At 35.8% G+C, this 19,075-nt stretch overlaps 1 protein-coding gene across 1 annotated transcript in view; it reads right to left on the bottom strand.

The window, feature by feature from the left end:
* LOC131047880 (uncharacterized) overlaps window positions 1-19,075 on the bottom strand; it is a 185,501-nt gene that overhangs the window by 16,859 nt on the left and 149,567 nt on the right. Inside the window, exons 5-9 of the mRNA XM_057981688.2 lie at window positions 16,549-16,674; window positions 16,215-16,427; window positions 5,494-5,541; window positions 2,918-3,079; window positions 2,630-2,791 (exon numbers count right to left, since the gene is read on the bottom strand). Of these exons, the coding sequence (XP_057837671.2) occupies window positions 2,630-2,791; window positions 2,918-3,079; window positions 5,494-5,541; window positions 16,215-16,427; window positions 16,549-16,674 (711 nt within the window). The remainder of the gene's footprint in view (window positions 1-2,629; window positions 2,792-2,917; window positions 3,080-5,493; window positions 5,542-16,214; window positions 16,428-16,548; window positions 16,675-19,075) is intronic.

Here is a 19,075-nt window from a genome sequence, read left to right as displayed (position 1 = left end):
TATATTACATAGTGAATAACAGAAAAACCCAGCAAATTGGCATACAAAGAACTAGATGCCACCTCCAAGATTGTTTTCCAAATGATGTAGAGTGAGTATCACAATATCATCAAACCCTAGGCACCCAAATAGACCGAAGAAAACTGCCTGAAAACTCAACACCACCTTCCAGCAATCCCAGTTGCCCAAAACTGCTTGTACAACCAGCAAATAAGGGGTTCAAATACCATAAAACTCTGTAATCTCCATCAAATTTGCCTCTCTCAAATCTGCTTTGGATAATCTCTGTGCAAACTGTAGATATCGACCAAGAATTAAGTCCAGCTGTGATCTTTGTATGAAAGCACTAGATTATCTTCCAGATTGGATCTTTCACCAACATAGAAGATTGCAAGGGTTTAAGTCCTCAAAAAGCCATAGATGAACAAGTTCAACCAGCAAAGAAATCTCCAAAATATCAAATCCAAGCATAAACAAATGAGCTCCCAAACTTTACTTTAATAGGCTCTTCAACAACTCATTGTCCATATGCTTGCTTCCCAAGAGTACGCTATACTTATTCAGCTTACAGGAGGTAAAAAAGATTTGAAAGCCACCAGATTTTCCCTAGGAACCATAGGTGTAATCTCGCAGATTACCTTGCTCTGATACCATGTAAATTTTCAGACAGAAAAAGAATAACCATAATAATAATTTGTTATTTCACTCTGCCATTCCATCGTTCAATGCATTACACACTTATGGGAGTTCTGATTCCTACATTATAGGAACCATTCCCTAATTATGAGTTGTTTTGACAACTCAAACAAACACTCTCGTACAACAAAATAAGTCTATACATATTACTAGCTAACCTAACAAATATTTAATATTCCTAACACTCGTAATAACTATGTGAGTTATTACTTTAACTCAATTTACCTATCTCATGTGAACACTACCATGAATTCCTAATAGAAACATGATGAAAAAGCTTATTTAAGGGCCACAAATAAGGGAAAGGCTAAAATTTTAGTTGCTTAGTCGATGACTAGGTCTCATCATGCCAAACGAGTACATGGATGATCCCCAAGAAAGAATTGAAAGAGCAAATTTACATTTTTTGCAGCAAGGGGATGGTTGAAACTGAACGACAATTCATCCTAGATTGTGCAGCGTATGAGGATGTTCGTACTTAGTATGAAAACATTTTGCAAGTGAACAGTCTCAATGAGATTTTTGAGGACACAAGGCTTCACAATATCATAGGTTTCTTAATCAAGATTCATAATAGAAGAGCAAACACTAAAAGAAATGTGAAAATGGATTAACTTTGGGTCTCTTGGCCCCTTAGACCGCTCGTTCATGAACGTCATTAAAATACATTCATTCATTCAAGCATATCTTAACCATTCTAGGAACATCAGAGCATCCTGAACAGCCCAAAAAAATAGTCAATTAAATTTTCAAAAGAACAAACAATTTTAAACATCGACACTCGGCATCCATTTTGTTATACAAAAGAAAGAACATATATAGGAGAGCATCATTAGTTAGAAGCAAGGAATAGGTTATAAAACACACAACCATTAATGAAATTCATGGATTAGTTGACTGGAAATCAAACTTGTGCTCTCATCTTATTGGTGATCAAAGGTTTTTTTATAAGACAACTGGGAGCTTTGCTTTAGATGAAGGTTAAATTAATGTTAATGTGCCAAAATGTGGGAGGCTACCCACTAATGTTAAGAAAAGAACATTATCTTATGCAGTCAGGAGGATGTACATTGAACCATTCAAACTTATTTTTTTGTTAAATAATGTCTTCAATATGTCTACGAGACTAGACAAACTTACACCAGGTGAATTGAATTCACCAACATCATAATTGAATCAGCTTCAGAGAGAGATTGTATCAGATCATGTTTATACTTTTAGTAGATATATACAAACGTTCACATTTTTAAAATTTCAGCTTCTTTTAGTTTGTTTAAGTCATTTTTGGTATTTTAAATTTATTTGTATTTAAAAAACACAAAGTATTAATTTTAATAGCCATCTCTCTATTATCCCCAAAATCCAGAAAAAAATTCTGTCCCCAAAATTCATTCCCATGTCCCTGCATCCCCACATCCCCAAATCACAAAGAAACACTGGTTGATATTTGCTTTTTTCTATGAACTTTGGTAAGTGTTGTTTCTCAAACAAGTTCCTTTTACAAAACATTTGGCTTTCCCCATTTAGGCAGCTTAGATTTGCATTATTATACACCGATCACTTAATCAATCCTAAATGTTGTGATGTGTTGTTGATCTTATAATCTAAAACTGGCAATGTGCTTTTGACTGTCAAGTTACAAATTTTACATCCCAGATCCATCTTAATGTCTAGATTTATCTGCCCTCATAAAAACACCACTTGCTTGTGATGAAAGGTCTAAATAAGAAATAAGAATATGATGAAGGCAACGTCAACGTTTGTCAAGCATCTTCCTTAAAACATCAAATATCAGCTTGCTTAAGAAACAATTTAGTGTTAGGATTGCCCATGAAAACTGAAAATTATTTTAAGATAGCAAAATGGTACTCTACGTTGAAGAAAATGATATTCAAGTCCATGTTACAATAATCAACCAGAACTCTGAAATTACCTGAAAGGCAACTCCAGCAAGATGTCCGTAACTTTGGAAAGCACTAAAGTCCTTCGATGAAACAGTGACAACAATTGCTGCATTTGCCCATTTAGATGAGCGAGTTGAGAAAGACATGCCATTTATACAAAGCTCTGATGGGTTTGTACTGGTCAGAACCACCTGCATGTTAACTAGCATGAAACCATTAAGGACTGTCAGATGTTTTAATCCTTTTAGCTAGTGAAAATAAGTTCCAGGGGCATGTTAATGGATGAATGATGCATGCTGAGGCTTGTGGTTTCATACCTGGCCACCTGGACACATGCAAAAGGAGTAACAAGAACGACTATTGTTCTCCCCTCTTAAAGGTAGCTGTACATCATGTTCAGTCAAATATGTTGCTAGTTTGTAGTCAGCAACAGGTACCTTTCCCCTTCCTTTATGAACCTCATCTGCAAATTTAGAATACTGCGCATGTAAATCAGATTAGTCAAAATTTTCCTTCAGTAAAATGTCTCAATTGCCAATACTAATAACAGGTTCTTTTATTCCATGGTTGAATATAAAAATCCACATAAGAGGAATGTCCTGCCAGTCAAAACTAAAAAGGATTTGACTGAGAGCAGGGAGTATAATGTACATGTTACTGATTTTCATGTGAAAGTCAAAGATATCACTTTGTGCCATTATCACTGTGAAATCTCTAACACGGTAACTTAAAACAGAGCACACTGACAATATCATCAATGCAGTGAAATCTTTTGTGCAAAATATCACAATTCACAGCACTGTGATACCACAATACACTATTTTTGTTGGAACCCGAATCAAGAAGAGATTGTAATTAGTATATGTAAAATGAAAAGTATACATGCAAAATACTCGCACCCATGTTTGAAGGAGTGTGGGATGTAGAAATCTTCAATTTGTGAGTTGTTTCAAGGAACTAAAGTATGCATGAGGTATGACAGCTGAAATTATACAAGTAAAAGTGTTTTATGATCAATCTAGCAGCAGTTCCAAAGTGTAATTTATTACAATCAAGGTCAGCGACTGAGTTATTAATGTTTTAATTATATTCAAGATTTCTGTTGTGTAATATAAAGATCAATTTCAGCCAGGATTGAAGTGTTAATTTGCAACAAGGTGCAGCTTATATGCATTATCCTTGACACCATACTGCTACAGTATCAGGGTGTACTGTTGGACAAGTAGATTCATCAATATAAACAGTGATTCCCGTATATGGTTAGAGCTGCATTAATACTTCGAGCAGTTGCATGGGCTTTGGAATGGATTTTAGTTGAATCTAATTGAACAACATCATTATGTAATGGTTAGTGTTTATTTATACCAGCTGAATATAGATATCTATATTTCTGTTTGGTTGTATTTGTATCATATGTAGATTTTAGCTGCTCAGATGAGTGCTAGTAAATTTATCGCAGTTTCATTTAGTTAGCAAAATTCTTTTAACATACTACTGTAGAAAACCATTATATCATTCAATATCTACTGGCAGTTTGCATGTTCACTAGTGAAGGTTATTTGCATTATCTGCATTTATTGGTTACATTGTGGGCTCAGTTAGGAGAGTGGATGCGATCAAAGTAATTAAATTTGGTCGTTTGGATGCAGCAATGGGTCCATCTGTAGCAACAATACAAACAATGGAGGTCTCTAGAAAAGGAGTAGACAATCGCACATACGACAGATGGAAAACTGCTTCCAGTGGTTCAAGTGTGGCCCATTGTGATCTTTCTCATTTCCCCTAAACAAGAGCATGCAATTCATGTTCTATCTTGTGGGTTTGTGTTATGGTTTCATTAGCAAAATGATATTTGTGATTTACCTTTCTCTATGGTAGATTTTGGCTGTTGTTTTTTATGGTATTGTATGCTGTTGGTCTCTAGTTGCCAGCTCTACCCATTTATGGTTTGTTTATACAGCTTTGTTACTGCTTGTTTTTTGTGTCATGCTTTTAGTACAAGGGCTGGGGCCCCATAATAGAGCCCCAAAAATGTTTATCTAAAAAATAAATTCAGAATGGCAGTAGAACTGAGAAGGCTTGTGTCATGCTGTCCTAGACATAATTCTACTTTAGGAAAAGTTGAACTATGTAGGTACTGTTGGATGAGCTAATGAATTGGACTTATGAATCAAAAGGATATGCTTCATGGGTAGAGAAAAGCCAGTTTTGGAAGACAGAATCTCTCAACCTGATATTAGTTTTTATAATGCATATATGTTTAGTATCTGTTTGGGAACTTTTGCTAATCTTCCTGTCCAGGCTTGCTGTTGCCATTCACTCTTTTTAGTATGGCTAAAAACTAATTTGTTTTAGAACTCATTGTAATGGAGAACTGTCAGCACATGTAGTTATATTATGAAGAATGTTTGGATACGCAGAATACTGCAGGAAAGCACATGCTAAAGGACAATTAAGATAGAAAGACTCTTCATCAAGCAACACATCATTCAAAAAATTAATATTGTACAATTGATTTACCCATTAATGTACCACTACTTATTCTTACATATACATAAAGAGCAGTATAATACAAGAAATATTTCCATGACTACCCTTGATGCTTAATGAGGTCAGATGGATAAAAGTATTTGCTAATTAAGATGAATAACTACTCTGTTGGTCAGTTTGTAAAAATGAAGTTCATCAACCACCCCATAAATTATAGAAATTATATTAAATCATCCTAGATAAATTTTCTATTTAAAGATTAATTACTAGATAGAACCTGTCTTAGATTTATCTGTCATTCACCTGAAAGAGAAGTTCATTATGTTAATGTAAAAGAAAAACAAGAAAATTACCAAATGAGACAATCTACTAAGACAGTCAAAGCAGCTTCTTCATCACCCACCTGTATTTTATTTATTAAATCCTGTGGATGTTCAACTCGGAACCCAACCTGATTCAAAAGAGAACAAATAATATGCTTTAAGAATGTAAAGGTACAGAGTAGAAACTGGAATTAGACTATCTCAAACCAGAAAAGGATATATCAAACACATAAGAGACAGCACAATTGTCATTATATACAAAATAAGTACCCATAATGACCTATTTAAATTTCCATTAAGTGAAAAGCTGATATGTTTCTAGCAAGGAGACTTATGCAACAAAGAATAAAGCGGCCAATCTAAAAATAAATCATTAGACCTGGCTTCATAGTCCTTGAAGACAAACGCCTTACTAATACATCAGTAATAAAGTTAACAGGGATATATCAATGGACACAAAAGATGCTTTGCAAAAGCATGAGTTTTTACATCAAAATGAAACATTAGCAGGCAACAATACCCAGATTTGGCTTGACTTGTCTCAGAATCGTGAGTCCAATCATGGTCTAAGCTAAAAGAAGTTCTAGCAGAAGCTTTAAAAATCTATTCATTCTAGAAGTCACATCAAATGAAACTTTAACTTGGAAAGCTTGTGAGAAGTTTTAAAAAACTAGAGGTTATGCATTAGAACATTTGGGTGTAGTTATGAAATTGATAAGAGCACTTGCACAACTAGAAAAATTGGTCCAATGTAATAATAAGTTTGATAAAGAAAAATATGTTTTTGGGTTCAGTATATGCGATTCAGAGATCCACCATCTTGATTAGCAGTCTTTAAACAAAATGGGGTTAATTTAAGGAGACTCTCCAGATTTAAAAAATTTACTGCAAAGTTTTCTGAAACAATAATTTATTAAATTTAAGATGACCAGTAATATCATGATGTAGAGCCACATAAACAACTTAAGGTCCTTAAGAAGCTTAAACACATAGCTGTCAACAATATTAAAAAAAATAGTAAAATGGTGTTGTCAAGAATTGAGACAAATAATTGCATAGCTAGAATAACCAATTTTCTTGAGTTGTTGAAAATTATGACTTCATATTCTTTGAAAAATGTTTGATAGAAGTAAAAAATTATTCTTCTTTTATAGCTTGTGGCTTAGGAGCATCCATCACCTTCTTTACTAGATCTTCATTGCATTTTACCTTTTCTTTGCTCCAACATTTGTGATTTGGATCCCAAGATTCTTTGCATAAGATGAAAAGTTTTCGTCTTCTAAGTTCATTTTTGCTATCATCTCTCTCCTCTCTTGCAACAAAACTCTTAACCTCCTGATTACATAGAGTAAATTCTTCAGTTGTAATTTCAACTTACAAGTATGGCTTCGACTTTTTCTCACACTGTTTGACAACATTTTTAGCTAGAGCATGTACAACCAGTGAAAATTTCTGCTCATCCTTTCTCATATTAGCCAACAAAACTGATAATAGTGGCTGAGGAATATCATCACTTTCAATCAAAACCGAAGACATAATTGTTTGCGTTGAGGTTACAACATTTTCCTCATGGTACATACTAAAAGTGCCAAATAAATGATGAAATTTTTTAAGAGTAAGATCATCATATTCTGAATCTAACATCACAACACATAAATTGATTGTACCAAAATCTAACAGTTTCAAAATTGTTACCCTCTTAGCAAAAGGACTTTTGATATCATACAAATCTTGACTTTCAACAATCAACTGAAATATTTACCTCATAATATTGTTGCCATACAGAATTTCTGGAGCTGTTAATCTTGTAATTTCACTGAAGCAAATAATAATTGCAATTTTCACATCTTTACTACATGTTGATGGCGAAAATCGTACTTCTACAAAATAGAATCCTAAGTATCCTATCCTCTCTTGAATAAGGAAATCCCTAATGCTGTTTTGGATGATCAAAGGGGACAACCTCATAGTTCCAACTGTTAGGTCTTGATGGCATAGGATAACTCAGTGGTGGTGTGTTTTGTTGGTAAATGCAAGGGGACTTACGAATGCAACAAGCTGGCTTGCATTTGACGATGCCTTGAATCTCAAATTGGGAAAAATAAACAGCAAAAAAGATAGGGCTTAGGGATCCTATTTACAATGGTAGTAATGGCTGGTGTTGTGGGTAGACAAGTTTCAAATAAACTAACCCCTGCTTCACCAGAGATATACTCACAAGTCACAACTTCATAGGGATAGTGCAAGCTCCAAGGGAATGAAAGATTTTCAAATTGGAGGTACTCATTCAAGCACCCAATTCTGACACAGCCTGAGACAAACACCTACAGTTGAACTAAGCACAATGATGAGGTTCAGACTAACCATACACGGTGACTTACAATCAACAAGCCCCCAATGGTATGAACCTAAAATCACATCAAATACCTTCACACTTCACCATTAAAACCACTGAACTCTAACTAGACAATCTGATGAAAAGAAACCATGCAAACAGAAGAGAACAAAGTCACAAACACCATATTTCAATGTTCATATATTTGCTTCAACTGCCATTACACCAACTTCTTTCCAGCAGTCCTATTCTACTCCTAATTTGCAAACTGCCTAACTTCTAAACCTAACTATCTAGAAAATCTAGTGTAATATCCCCTATTGTTATATGACTGAAAGTGTAGGGAAAATTAACAAGCAATTGTCTGATAGCCTGCTGTTCTAGTTTTCAGACTGTATAACGTGTGTGTTATGCGGTTTTGGACAGTTGTATAATTCTGCGTGTTATGCAAATTAACTTGGCATATGACTGATATAAGACTTCAGACTTACTTCAAGATTATTAACTTCAATTGGCAATGATATTATGGTTTGCAAAAGCTACTAAATCATCAAGACAACCTCCTAAGATGAATATGCAATTGTTTTTGTGTTTTTCTGATGCAAATACATGAATTAAATGCAAGAAATGCACACCTACAGCAGACTGGTATTTTTACAAACAATTGGCATGCAACTAGAAGATTGAAGCAACAACATAAGAATTGTATGCAACCTTATTCCTCCTTATTATTTAAGACAATAGATGGATTACAAAATGTCTAAACAGTGGCCAAGACTCTTGGCTTACAACATAATAGTTTTCAGAATTTCTGAGTAACAATGGCAGTCATGAATTCATACATATATTACTGAAAACTCAATGTAAACAGTGCCAAAGAGAACCTGGATGAAGTGCCTAGGTGTGTTGTTGAAGAAGCAAGCAATATCACTTCACTATGAGCTCTCCCCTTGCCAAATCGAACCTCTCTTCAAAACCGCCCCTGTTTTGATGCAAATGATAATAATAAATTAATATCAGGAGATACAGCTCCTTTCAAGCCTCAAACATCATCGTTGGACTTTTCCAAAGTGAGCGCTCTAATCAAGGGATGGAATCGATGCACCAAAGTGTTGGTAAGAGCAAAATCGTGGGATGGTATGTCTGTTTCAAACTTGCTTCAGACCTGATATATAACTTGTAACCACCTCAATTCACTTCCAAAATGCTCCTAGGGAAATCGCCTTGCCTTCCTTAATATATTGATGCACATTGATGTCAAATATAGCAATGAGCTGAAGCTCTCTCCAAATCGTCTACCATGATGCTGCCATGAATTCACAATAAACTCAAGTATGAAGGATTGAGGTATCCTTCACTCTCAATTTGCAACCCTTCGGTAGATCTCTCACCACCTCAGTTATGCGAATCAAAGGGAGGTATCGTTCCTAATGACCAATAATCTGCAGAAACCCTTGGCTCCACAATTCTTAACACAAGAAGAGATGTCAAATAACCGATGATCAATCCATGAGGCTTCTCCCCTATTTATTCTTTTTCATACATGAATTGGCCTCCCTTCTAGAAGACTCCTTTATAATAAAATAATATTTAATTGCTCCCCTTTAAATAATTAATAATTGCACTTTAGGTAATATTAAAATATTATTATAATATAAAGTGCACACGTGACATCATACCTGAGAACTCATTATCTCAACATAAAACCATGTAAAATAATATGTGAAGCCACAAGTAACTGCCAAACGACCCTCTCCTCAACTCCTTGGCCTACGAAGGTCAAATAATAGGCCAAACTCTGCGGATGTTTGAGTACTAGGGAGAAGGGGACATTACATCTAGAATCTAACCCTTTACAAAAGAGAGGCATTGGCCTTTTATAGATTTTACAATTTGAACCAGTGGTCAGGATTGATTGCATCCAACGGCTGCAATTTGCCTTCTAGAAGCCTAGCAGCTTTAGCTTTGGTTCTAGATGGCTGATTGCAGGTAGACTTTAAATGGGATAAATGAATGAAGGTGTGAAATGAGTGGATGAAATGGTGGGAATAGGGATCTTGATATGAGGGAAATGAAGCTTATGACCAAAAACAACAAGTGCGGATGGTTATGAATGGATTAAAATGGAAGGATTTTGGGAAGATCAATTATTTTCATTCAACTTGTAATCGGGATTTAAAATCCCGAATACAAGTAAAAAGGGAAAATGGGGAAGAACAATGCAATTCACAAATTGCTTTGCAAACTTGGAACAAAGAGGAAAATCTCTCACAAAGGCGATTTTAGGCAAGAACAAAACAACACATATAACTATCATGAGGAGAAAGAATCTCTTATAGATAAATGAAGAAGATTCAAACCCTAGCCACGTTTTTGAAAAAACGCCATATGTATCAAAATGCCCATTAAAAGCATGAAGAATCGGTCAAGTAAAGCACCCAACATCCATGCCTAGGCAAGACAAGCCAAAACGATTTAGGAAAGACAAGATTCATGGCACTTGAATGAGGCAAATTGTGGCATTTTTCAAAAACGTTTTTGCTGTTAAAACCCCATAAAACCAGCGATAATGTCTTCCAAATGGCATGAAGAGAGTTGGAAATGCATGAAAATAGCAAGGAATCCAAAATGCCTTCCTCCTCCTAAGATTTCTCCACAAAAATCGGTGGAAATTGTCAACAAAATCCACCAATATTGCTGGTCAGGTTTTTGGGAAAGAACAACAAGTTTAAAATTGCATGCAATAAGAAAAATTGGGTTTTTGAGAGCAAACAACAAGTTTAAAATGTTACTTTTCTCTCAACAAGGCAAAATTGGGATTTAGAAATCCAATTGCAAGTTTAAAATGTCACTTTTTCCATCAACAAGGCAAAATCGGGTTTTAAAAATGCAATTACAAGTTAAAATTCCCTAGTTTGCACTTTATGGAGAAAATCGGGTTTTTTGGGCAAAATAGCAAATTTAAAATGTCACTTTATTTCATTTCTAGGCAAAATTGGGTTTTGGAGAGATATGTGCAAGTTTAAAATTACTTGTAAAGGGAAAATAAAATCCCTACAACAAGTTTTAATAACTTGCACATATGTAATAGGGGTTTAAAATCCCTATTACAAGCAAAAGACATTAAAGTAGGGGTTTTAAAAAAGAATTACAGGTTTATTTGTAACTTATCCAAAAAAATCCTATTTTAACTTAAAAAGCCAAAAAGCATCAAGGGGGAAATAAAAAGTAAGTTACAAGTTCTTTTTTCAAAAAAGTGCACTTGTAATGAGCCAAATATTTCCCTACAAAGACCAAAAAAAAGGAAATCATTAAAACTTGCAATTCAAGGAAAATTTCCCACCTGCAGTCAAGGAGAAAAAACCCGAAATTGAAGGAAAGGCATAGTGAACGAACCTAGAATGCGATGAAATTTGAAACATGGTTCGAGGATGGACTGAGGATTAAGCCAGTCCAAGGATTAGGCGAAATTATGCCTCGGGAAGCGTGCCATAGAGAATTTTTCAACCTGTAGTGACTGTTTTGAAACCCGAAATTGCACAGAAAGCTAGGAAAAGGAAGACCAAAACTCACCAAAACTTGGACAATGATAGAAAAGACACCCCCAATGATTTGACACTATCAAATGTGAGTTTTGTACCTCGTAAAACGTGCCTTGGAGACAAAAATGACACTTTTTAGGCAAATATTTGTAGGGGTTGTCACATTTTTTTAGAATCCAAAAATGAGGACAAAATTAAGTATAAATAATCCTAAGAAGCTTACAACTATTTAAAATTTATTAATTAATTATTCCCTTAAAATACCAAGCTTAGTCTACAAGAATAAAATAGGTTAACGGTCTTCGATAAATGACTCATTCGGAAAATGGGGGCATTTGTAGGTGTTGAAATGAACAGAAGACTATCAATTATAATATAGCCTCCCTTAATAGTGTTGATGTGTTTTTTATGACAGCGTCGAACACAGAATAAAGTTACCAATGGTCACTTCACTCTCTCTTGATCAAAGTTTAACCGTAAGCTAAGATTGCGGAAAGTTCAAAAGGCTAATTCCAAGGTTCCTTCATGCAACGAACGTGACTCAGTTGGCAAATGTGATTGTTGGTAATCCAAGGGGCCTTACGTTTGGATCATTCTTTCACTTCTTTGTCGTGGTTGGAACTCCATCATCGGATATGGCAATTATGCGATATTTATGCTTCAAACGAACTAAAATGAATTGAAGATAAAAGGGAAAGGGTTTAGAAGGATCTAAATCTACTCCTAAGGGCAATGATATCAATGAATAGTGCTCTGGTGGACAAATTCCAGATAAATCAAGCTCTGCTTCACCAAGTTTAACTACAACTCCGCAAGAACCGGCGCAATCTTCTGAGGATGTTGAAGGATTTTCACATTGAGAAAGTGCATTTAAATACCCAACAAGGCACAATCCAAACGACTATTCACAATCGAACTTAGCATAAATTTGGGGGTTCAGGCTAACTTTACACTGCAACTTACAATCAGCAAGATGCAAAAAGTATGAACCATGGAAATTCATTAAACACCATTACATTCTCCATTGAAATCAAAGCACTTTATCTAACAACTGAGAAAATAAAATTCTACTCTAAGTGAGGAAGGTGAAACCATGCAAGTCTTGAAAACAAAACTTAAGTGGACACCATCAGAGAACAATGTTTCACTGTTATTATCTCAAAACTTATCGCAACAATTTCATACAAGTCTCCCTCCTCTTTTACAAATGAGGGGGTCACCCCTTTATATAGGCCTCAGGCCATGATTATATGCAAAATCCTAATTAGGGTTTTCCCTATAAGATTCCCCACAGATGATGCAACAAGATGGGAATTAGCAATTAATTACCCATCATGAAACCCATATACAATCAATTCAAATGAGCCCAAAAATGGCACCCATTCGTGCATTAAATGCACCCCATTACATCAAATTTGCCCAACATACAATGAATATTCCCCATGTAGAAATAAATGGTTATCATTCCTTCATGTGACAGCGACATGCAGAAGGAATCTGTCATAAAACCATAAATATGGTGGCTGCATGCGGAAGGAATCTGTCATAAAACCATAAATATGGCGGTTGCATGCAAAAGATTCTTCATGCACTCAACATGCACTGATCGGGCCGCCGCTTAGTCAAAATATTCCAACAATAAATGCATCGCCAATATGCCTTCACGTGACGGCTGCATGCAGAAGATGCTCCATTGACTCAACATGTGCTGATCCAACTGCCACTTGGCGAGAAACCCCTGGAGAGAGAAAACTTCAAGAGAGAAGAATTTGATCCATGAAGAATTTTCTTGAAGTTTTTCGAACTTTTCTTCCTTTGGAGGAGATTTTCAACAATTTTCCACCATCTCCTATTTTTTAGGGATCTTCCACAAAATTAGGGTTTTGGTCAAGGAGAGAGAAAATTCTCCTACCAATCCAAATCTGCATAAATTTTGAAATTAAGACGAGATTTGGTGTCTAAAAATGGATTTTTCTAAAAAATTCCCAAGGGGATTTCTACTTTTCCATTCCTCCTTGACCCTTGGATTTTCATTTCTTAGACAATTTCTCTTCAATCTTTGACTTGAACGTGGAATCCAGCTTGGTGAAGGAATTTCATTATTTCCATGCCTTAGAAAATTTCTCTTCAACTTCTTGACTGGGCATGGAATCTTGACTTTGATGGAGGAAATTTCATCTTGAAGTGTTTATCCCTGCCGTGGTGATTTTGGAGCTCTTCTCCATCCATGTGCGCTATTTCCACTTGATAGAGGAATATGGCAAATTTGGAGTTTTCCTTGACCCCCTTCTTCTAGTGCCCCCTATCTTCCTTGGGTGCTAGAATGGCTTGATGGTGGAATTTTCATTTTCCATGTTTTCCAAGAACACTCCCTTTTAGCGCCCTACTCTCTCCATGGGCGCCATTTGCACATTGGGAAGGAATTTCATTGTTTTCCATTTTTTCACACTCAACTCTATTTGGCACCCTATCCACCTCTTGGGCACTAATTTGCTTTGTTGGTGGAATTTCAACATTTCCATGCTTTCCTTGGGCACCTTGTTTTAGCGCCCTTTCCCAAACTTGGGCGCTGAATTGACTTGGGGAAGGATTTTCATGATGTTTTCCTCATTCTCTTCATCAAGATATATACATGAAATAGAACATTTAAGTATACTTTAAGTTATATTTCATGTATATATTGGCAGGATGTTTGAGAGTGGTTTCAGATCTCTAGGAATTATAATGCAAATTCTAAGTTTTAGAAGATCTTTTAAATTTTCAGATAGCCAAATTTCAGGCCAGTTCCGGATCAAGATGACATTTGTGGATTGATGCGAATTTCCATACTTACATGATTTTGTATGCTTTCCATTTCTAGAATAGGTTTGATCCAACTTGTCTGCCTTCCGGATTTTAGAAATGATCTTCAGGAACGTTCAGTCTTCAGCGTCTTCAGGGATGAACCTACCAAAATAGATTTTCCCAAATAGTAAGTGTTTCAAAATGTTAGGGTTTGGACAAAACAGGTCAGGAAAGCACCTACTAAAAATACTAAGTTTTATTTTGGGCAAAATTAGATCAATCCGAGGGGCAATGAATGAATGAATGAATGTTTTTAATCACGTCCATGAGGCCAAGAAGCCTATGGGACCCACAGATAGCCAACGAAGAAAACCTATATATCCAAAACACAACACCTATATTTCCTTATCTTTCTACATCTTGGATCTTCTACTATATGTCTTGCCCAAAAAATCTGCAAACCTTATTATCTTCTCTTCTTCGAACAAATCACCCAAGTTGTCCCCTTTTAATGTCTCAATATAATTGATCTGGATGTCCTTGTAAGTTGAACAATCCATGATGTAATGCCATGCTGTGTCAACCGCTTCTTGAGTGCAATATCTACACCATATATCTGCCCACTCCTCTTTGGGTATCATCCATCTTCCGGTCTCACATCTAAGCTGGTGCAAACTTGTTCTTATCTGAGCGATTAGCATTTTTGCTTTCCATTTTATTTCCACTCCTATATAGGTCTTTTATGTATGGTCATATGTAGGGTTAAAATGTTCGACCTTTTTCCTCCCAAGTGACCCTTTCCACATGCTTTCTTTGAATTTTCCTTGCATGTACTTTTTTATTTCCCCATTGTGATTTGGACATTCACTTATGCTAATACCCCACTTGCTCATCCATTTGACGTTTTGCTTCATCCATGTGCTCTTTCTCCTATCTAATTTTTCACTAGCTGCCATTTTTGGCCACCAATGAGTCTCTATGTTATCTAATCTTCTTAGATAGCTTATCAACCGAAACATAGCTAACACTTCAACAGGGAAAGCCCCGACGTCGGCTAGAACAATCTCATAAGGAACAATAGATTTAATCTTGAGGCTATGTGTGATTAAATGTTTTTGTAATCTCTCTATCTGTTTGCACTTTCTTGCCGAGGTGCTGCTACCCCAAACTTCACACCCATATATATCTTACTATCCATGTTATTTATAGTGAAACTTACTAAAAATAGACATACTATAAAAAGTAAGTGCTCAGAATTCGCTCAAATTTCATGTATAGGTTCCTTAGGGGGTCCTGATTCCAATGCAATATTAAGTTTTCGAAAACCCTAAAAGGAAACCCCTAAAATCTAGGACTAAAGGCAAAAACCCTAAAATTGACAAAATGAGCCCTAGACTTAGCCAAATTTGCTCAAACGAAAAGCAGGCTTAATCAAAATGACCCCCAAACACTCGCAAAGCAAAGAGACTGATGAGACTGCAGCGAAAAGACCCAAGAACAAAGCCAAAAGACCAGAAAGGCCTAAAAAGTAGGGGGTCCCCATTTGCAATGGGGCGATGTGTGAAAACGTCACAACAAATAGGACACTACATTGCACAGTTGCTCTATAAAATGTAATATAAAGAAACATGAAATGTCAAAATGTGAATATTACAAGAGGAAAGCTAACAAATCTCCTGAACTAACAAAGTGGTTATTAAGTTGAAAATTCAGAAGAAAATAAAAAATAATTGTGTGGTGAAATCATGACTACTTGCCACTTTGTAATAGGCAGAATATAGCTACATTTTTTAAAAGACATTTAATAGAGCAAAAGAATGAAAAATCTGAGATGTAAAATAGACTATATAGTTTAAGGAGCCTTCCCAGAAATGTTCAAAGATTATAAAATAATGCCATTATTATTCCAGGAATAATTTTTCAACTAGCTTCTCTCAAACAGAAATCCTATCTAGGATGCATCTTGGAAAATTCACTTCTTTAGAACCTACCATGATTGCACCATAATTTCAAACATGAAAAGACAGCCATGAAAAACTTACATTCTTGCAGGCATCTACATTATTTGTATGAGTGCAGGACGCTATTTTACAAATTAGTTTTCTACACTCACACAGGAAGGAGAAAGAATACAACTCACAGCAAAATCTTTTGGCATCAAAAGTACATTCCGCTCAAGAAGCCTTTCATATACATCACGAGCAGAATGTCCAACTGCAAGAATAACAGCATCAGATCCCAACTTTTGTGTATTGGTCTGGTTATTGCCTCCTGCATCAGAAACTTGAACTCCTATAACTTGTTCTCTTGTCACTAGGAGGTCGTCCATTCGAGTTCCAAACATTATCTGAACCTGCATGGATTAATTGTCGTCTCTTATCATCAAGAATGTCGAAACGGTCGCATGCTAAAAAGATTCATAATTTAATCATGCAATATACATTTTCCATTGGACTAAGGTTAACGAAACGTACTCCCAAATCTTGTAAATGTTGCCGAAAATTGAGTAGAATGCGTATCAATCTGTCAGTTCCCAAGTGTGGTTTCCCATCAATCAAGATGGATGCTGGGGCTCCAAAATGAACAAGAGTTTTTAACACCTAAAACAACAGCCAACCAAACTATAATTCTTAAAAAGTAATCCTGTCAAAACTCGATAGTACATTTTGAGTAAATATTATCATAAATACAGAAGAAATGATTTCCACACATCTTAAAGAAATGTATACACATTGTGATCGATTTAAATTTCCTCCAGCATGGTAAACCTAGTTCTGAATAATCGTAAAACTAGACTTTAAAGCTAATCAACAAAGTAACAAATGTTTAAGTATTACAAAATTTTTGAAACTTGCTCATCCTGCTATTGAGGCTGGGCCTCATACTAAATCACATAGATCTTTAAAGCTTGTCCCTTCTTCTATTGGAGATCACAGTAAATTTAACACATTAACCAAAAAATATAAATTATTTTCCATATAAAAGCCTAGTGTCATAAACTTTAGTTCAAAACCCACAACATGAAAGCAAAAGAATACAGTATTGTAGGGACACTTGTCTCTCTAGGTCATGCAGACATCTCTTCTTTGTTCTTCTCAAACTCTGCTCAAGATTCTTCACTATTGCTGGAAGTTGCCAAAAGAACCATTGCATATTGAGATTAGAGAACTGAAGACTAATACTCACTGTTCACATTCATCCAGACCATCTCCTCACAATCAGTGTTATTCTAGGACCCTTCAGACTCTGTAAACCACTTCATCTTCCACCTCAGCTCATCACTCATCAGCTACATTGCCAAAGAAACCAGGCCATGCAATCTCCACATCAAGCAGGATACCTCTATGGACTGCAGAACATCCCTGTACAGTCACGGGTTGCAAGAATGCATTATCGTGGGTTCCTATAAGCTTTCAGGCCCTGCTACTGCTCATATCATCAGGAATCTACCCAGGAACCCCCCTTGTGGTACATTAGTTTTTCTGCTTGATTAAAGCCTGAACCGGCAATCAATTTGTTTCTCTTTTAGTGAAATTTGTCATAACATGGTTGTTTCTAGTCATTTCCACTCAAGTCAGATGAAATGGATATCAGATCTCTAGTACAATTGTATGGGAAGATTTTTTTAGATTATAAATCCCCAATGGAAAACCTTGTGCTCCCTTGAAAGCTAGAAGAAAAGTAATCAACTCCACCTTCTCCTTAAAGTACAATTTTTCATTGCTTGGAAATTTTCCCATGGGACCAACCTGCAAATATTTTTGCTCTCTTCTGCAAGTGGATCTGATCTTCCACTGCCATATTGTATCCTAGGTCAAATTTTCTTGGGAAATTGATGAGAAGTCCTCTATTGAAGGAAAATTTTGTCCATATCTTGTTCACCCAACATGGACAGTTCAAAAAGTTTGAAGCAATCAACATGCATTTCAATACATATGCATGTGAGTGCAGCTTGAGCTTGAATGCATAGTCCATAACCTGCTGCTCCGTGTTAAATTGCCAAGAAGTGCAATGGCCTTACGCTTTCTCACTTGTCCCTAAAGCCTACCCTCGCTCAAGTCAGCTAATGCCCCCAACCTTAAAATTAAGGCCCCTCTCAATGTTGGTCATACTAGCTTTGTGCATGAGTTGGTAATTACAATTTGCATATCTATCTGATCCTTTCAATATACTTGATAACCAGAATGGCTTCTGACCCAGCTTGCTTAATCATACAAAAGGCATCTTGTGGTTCATGCAAAACATCAAATGAAATTGGAGGAAAATAGACAAAATAGGCCACACATGGCGATACACAATGGAATTGTGGACATTCCTATTTCCTAAGTGCTGAATGTAGGCCAAGCTTTAATCCCAAATATTGAACTCCCCAACTTTTCCACATCAAAACCTGCACCAATGTTGGGTTCCTCCAGCTATGTGTAAATGGAGTGCTACAACTTAGCGTCCATCTTCCCCTAGAAAGTAATCCAAAACACACCCAAGAATTTAGCATCTCTATTGCAAAATATGGACTTGGGCAAAACAAAGTTCATCTACATATAAGAAATTTTTTTTTGTGGCTTATCTATATAGCAGAATGTTGAAGTGACAATAAGTATAGCTAGCTTGCCAAAGACATAAGCTTATGTCTTTACCATAGTTGCAAAACTCGTTAGGTTATCACAAAACTTGCGAGTACTGGCAAGCTGGATAGCCCAACGAGCTACTTGCCAATGCGTTTTAGTAAAACTTGTGATTTTTACCTAAAAAGCACATGAGTTAAGAGGAAAAATAACAATTTTTGTGTTAAAGACTTGTCTAAATACATGTTAAAAAAAATTCTTGTCTTGTAGTTAAAAAAATGGAATATTTACTTAATTTTTGTTTTTGTCATGCAAATTCCATTTTTTATCCTCAGTTCCCAAACCTGGTATGGGTTTAGGGGTTTAGGTCTGAGGGTTTAGTACATAAGTTAGGTCAAAAAAAAAATTTGGGGTTAGATTTGTTTTGGGTTTGTCA

Source organism: Cryptomeria japonica, chromosome 3 (genome assembly GCF_030272615.1).
Source record: "Cryptomeria japonica chromosome 3, Sugi_1.0, whole genome shotgun sequence".
Classification (NCBI taxonomy): Eukaryota; Viridiplantae; Streptophyta; class Pinopsida; order Cupressales; family Cupressaceae; genus Cryptomeria; species Cryptomeria japonica.
This window is presented reverse-complemented; position numbering and strand designations above follow the sequence as displayed.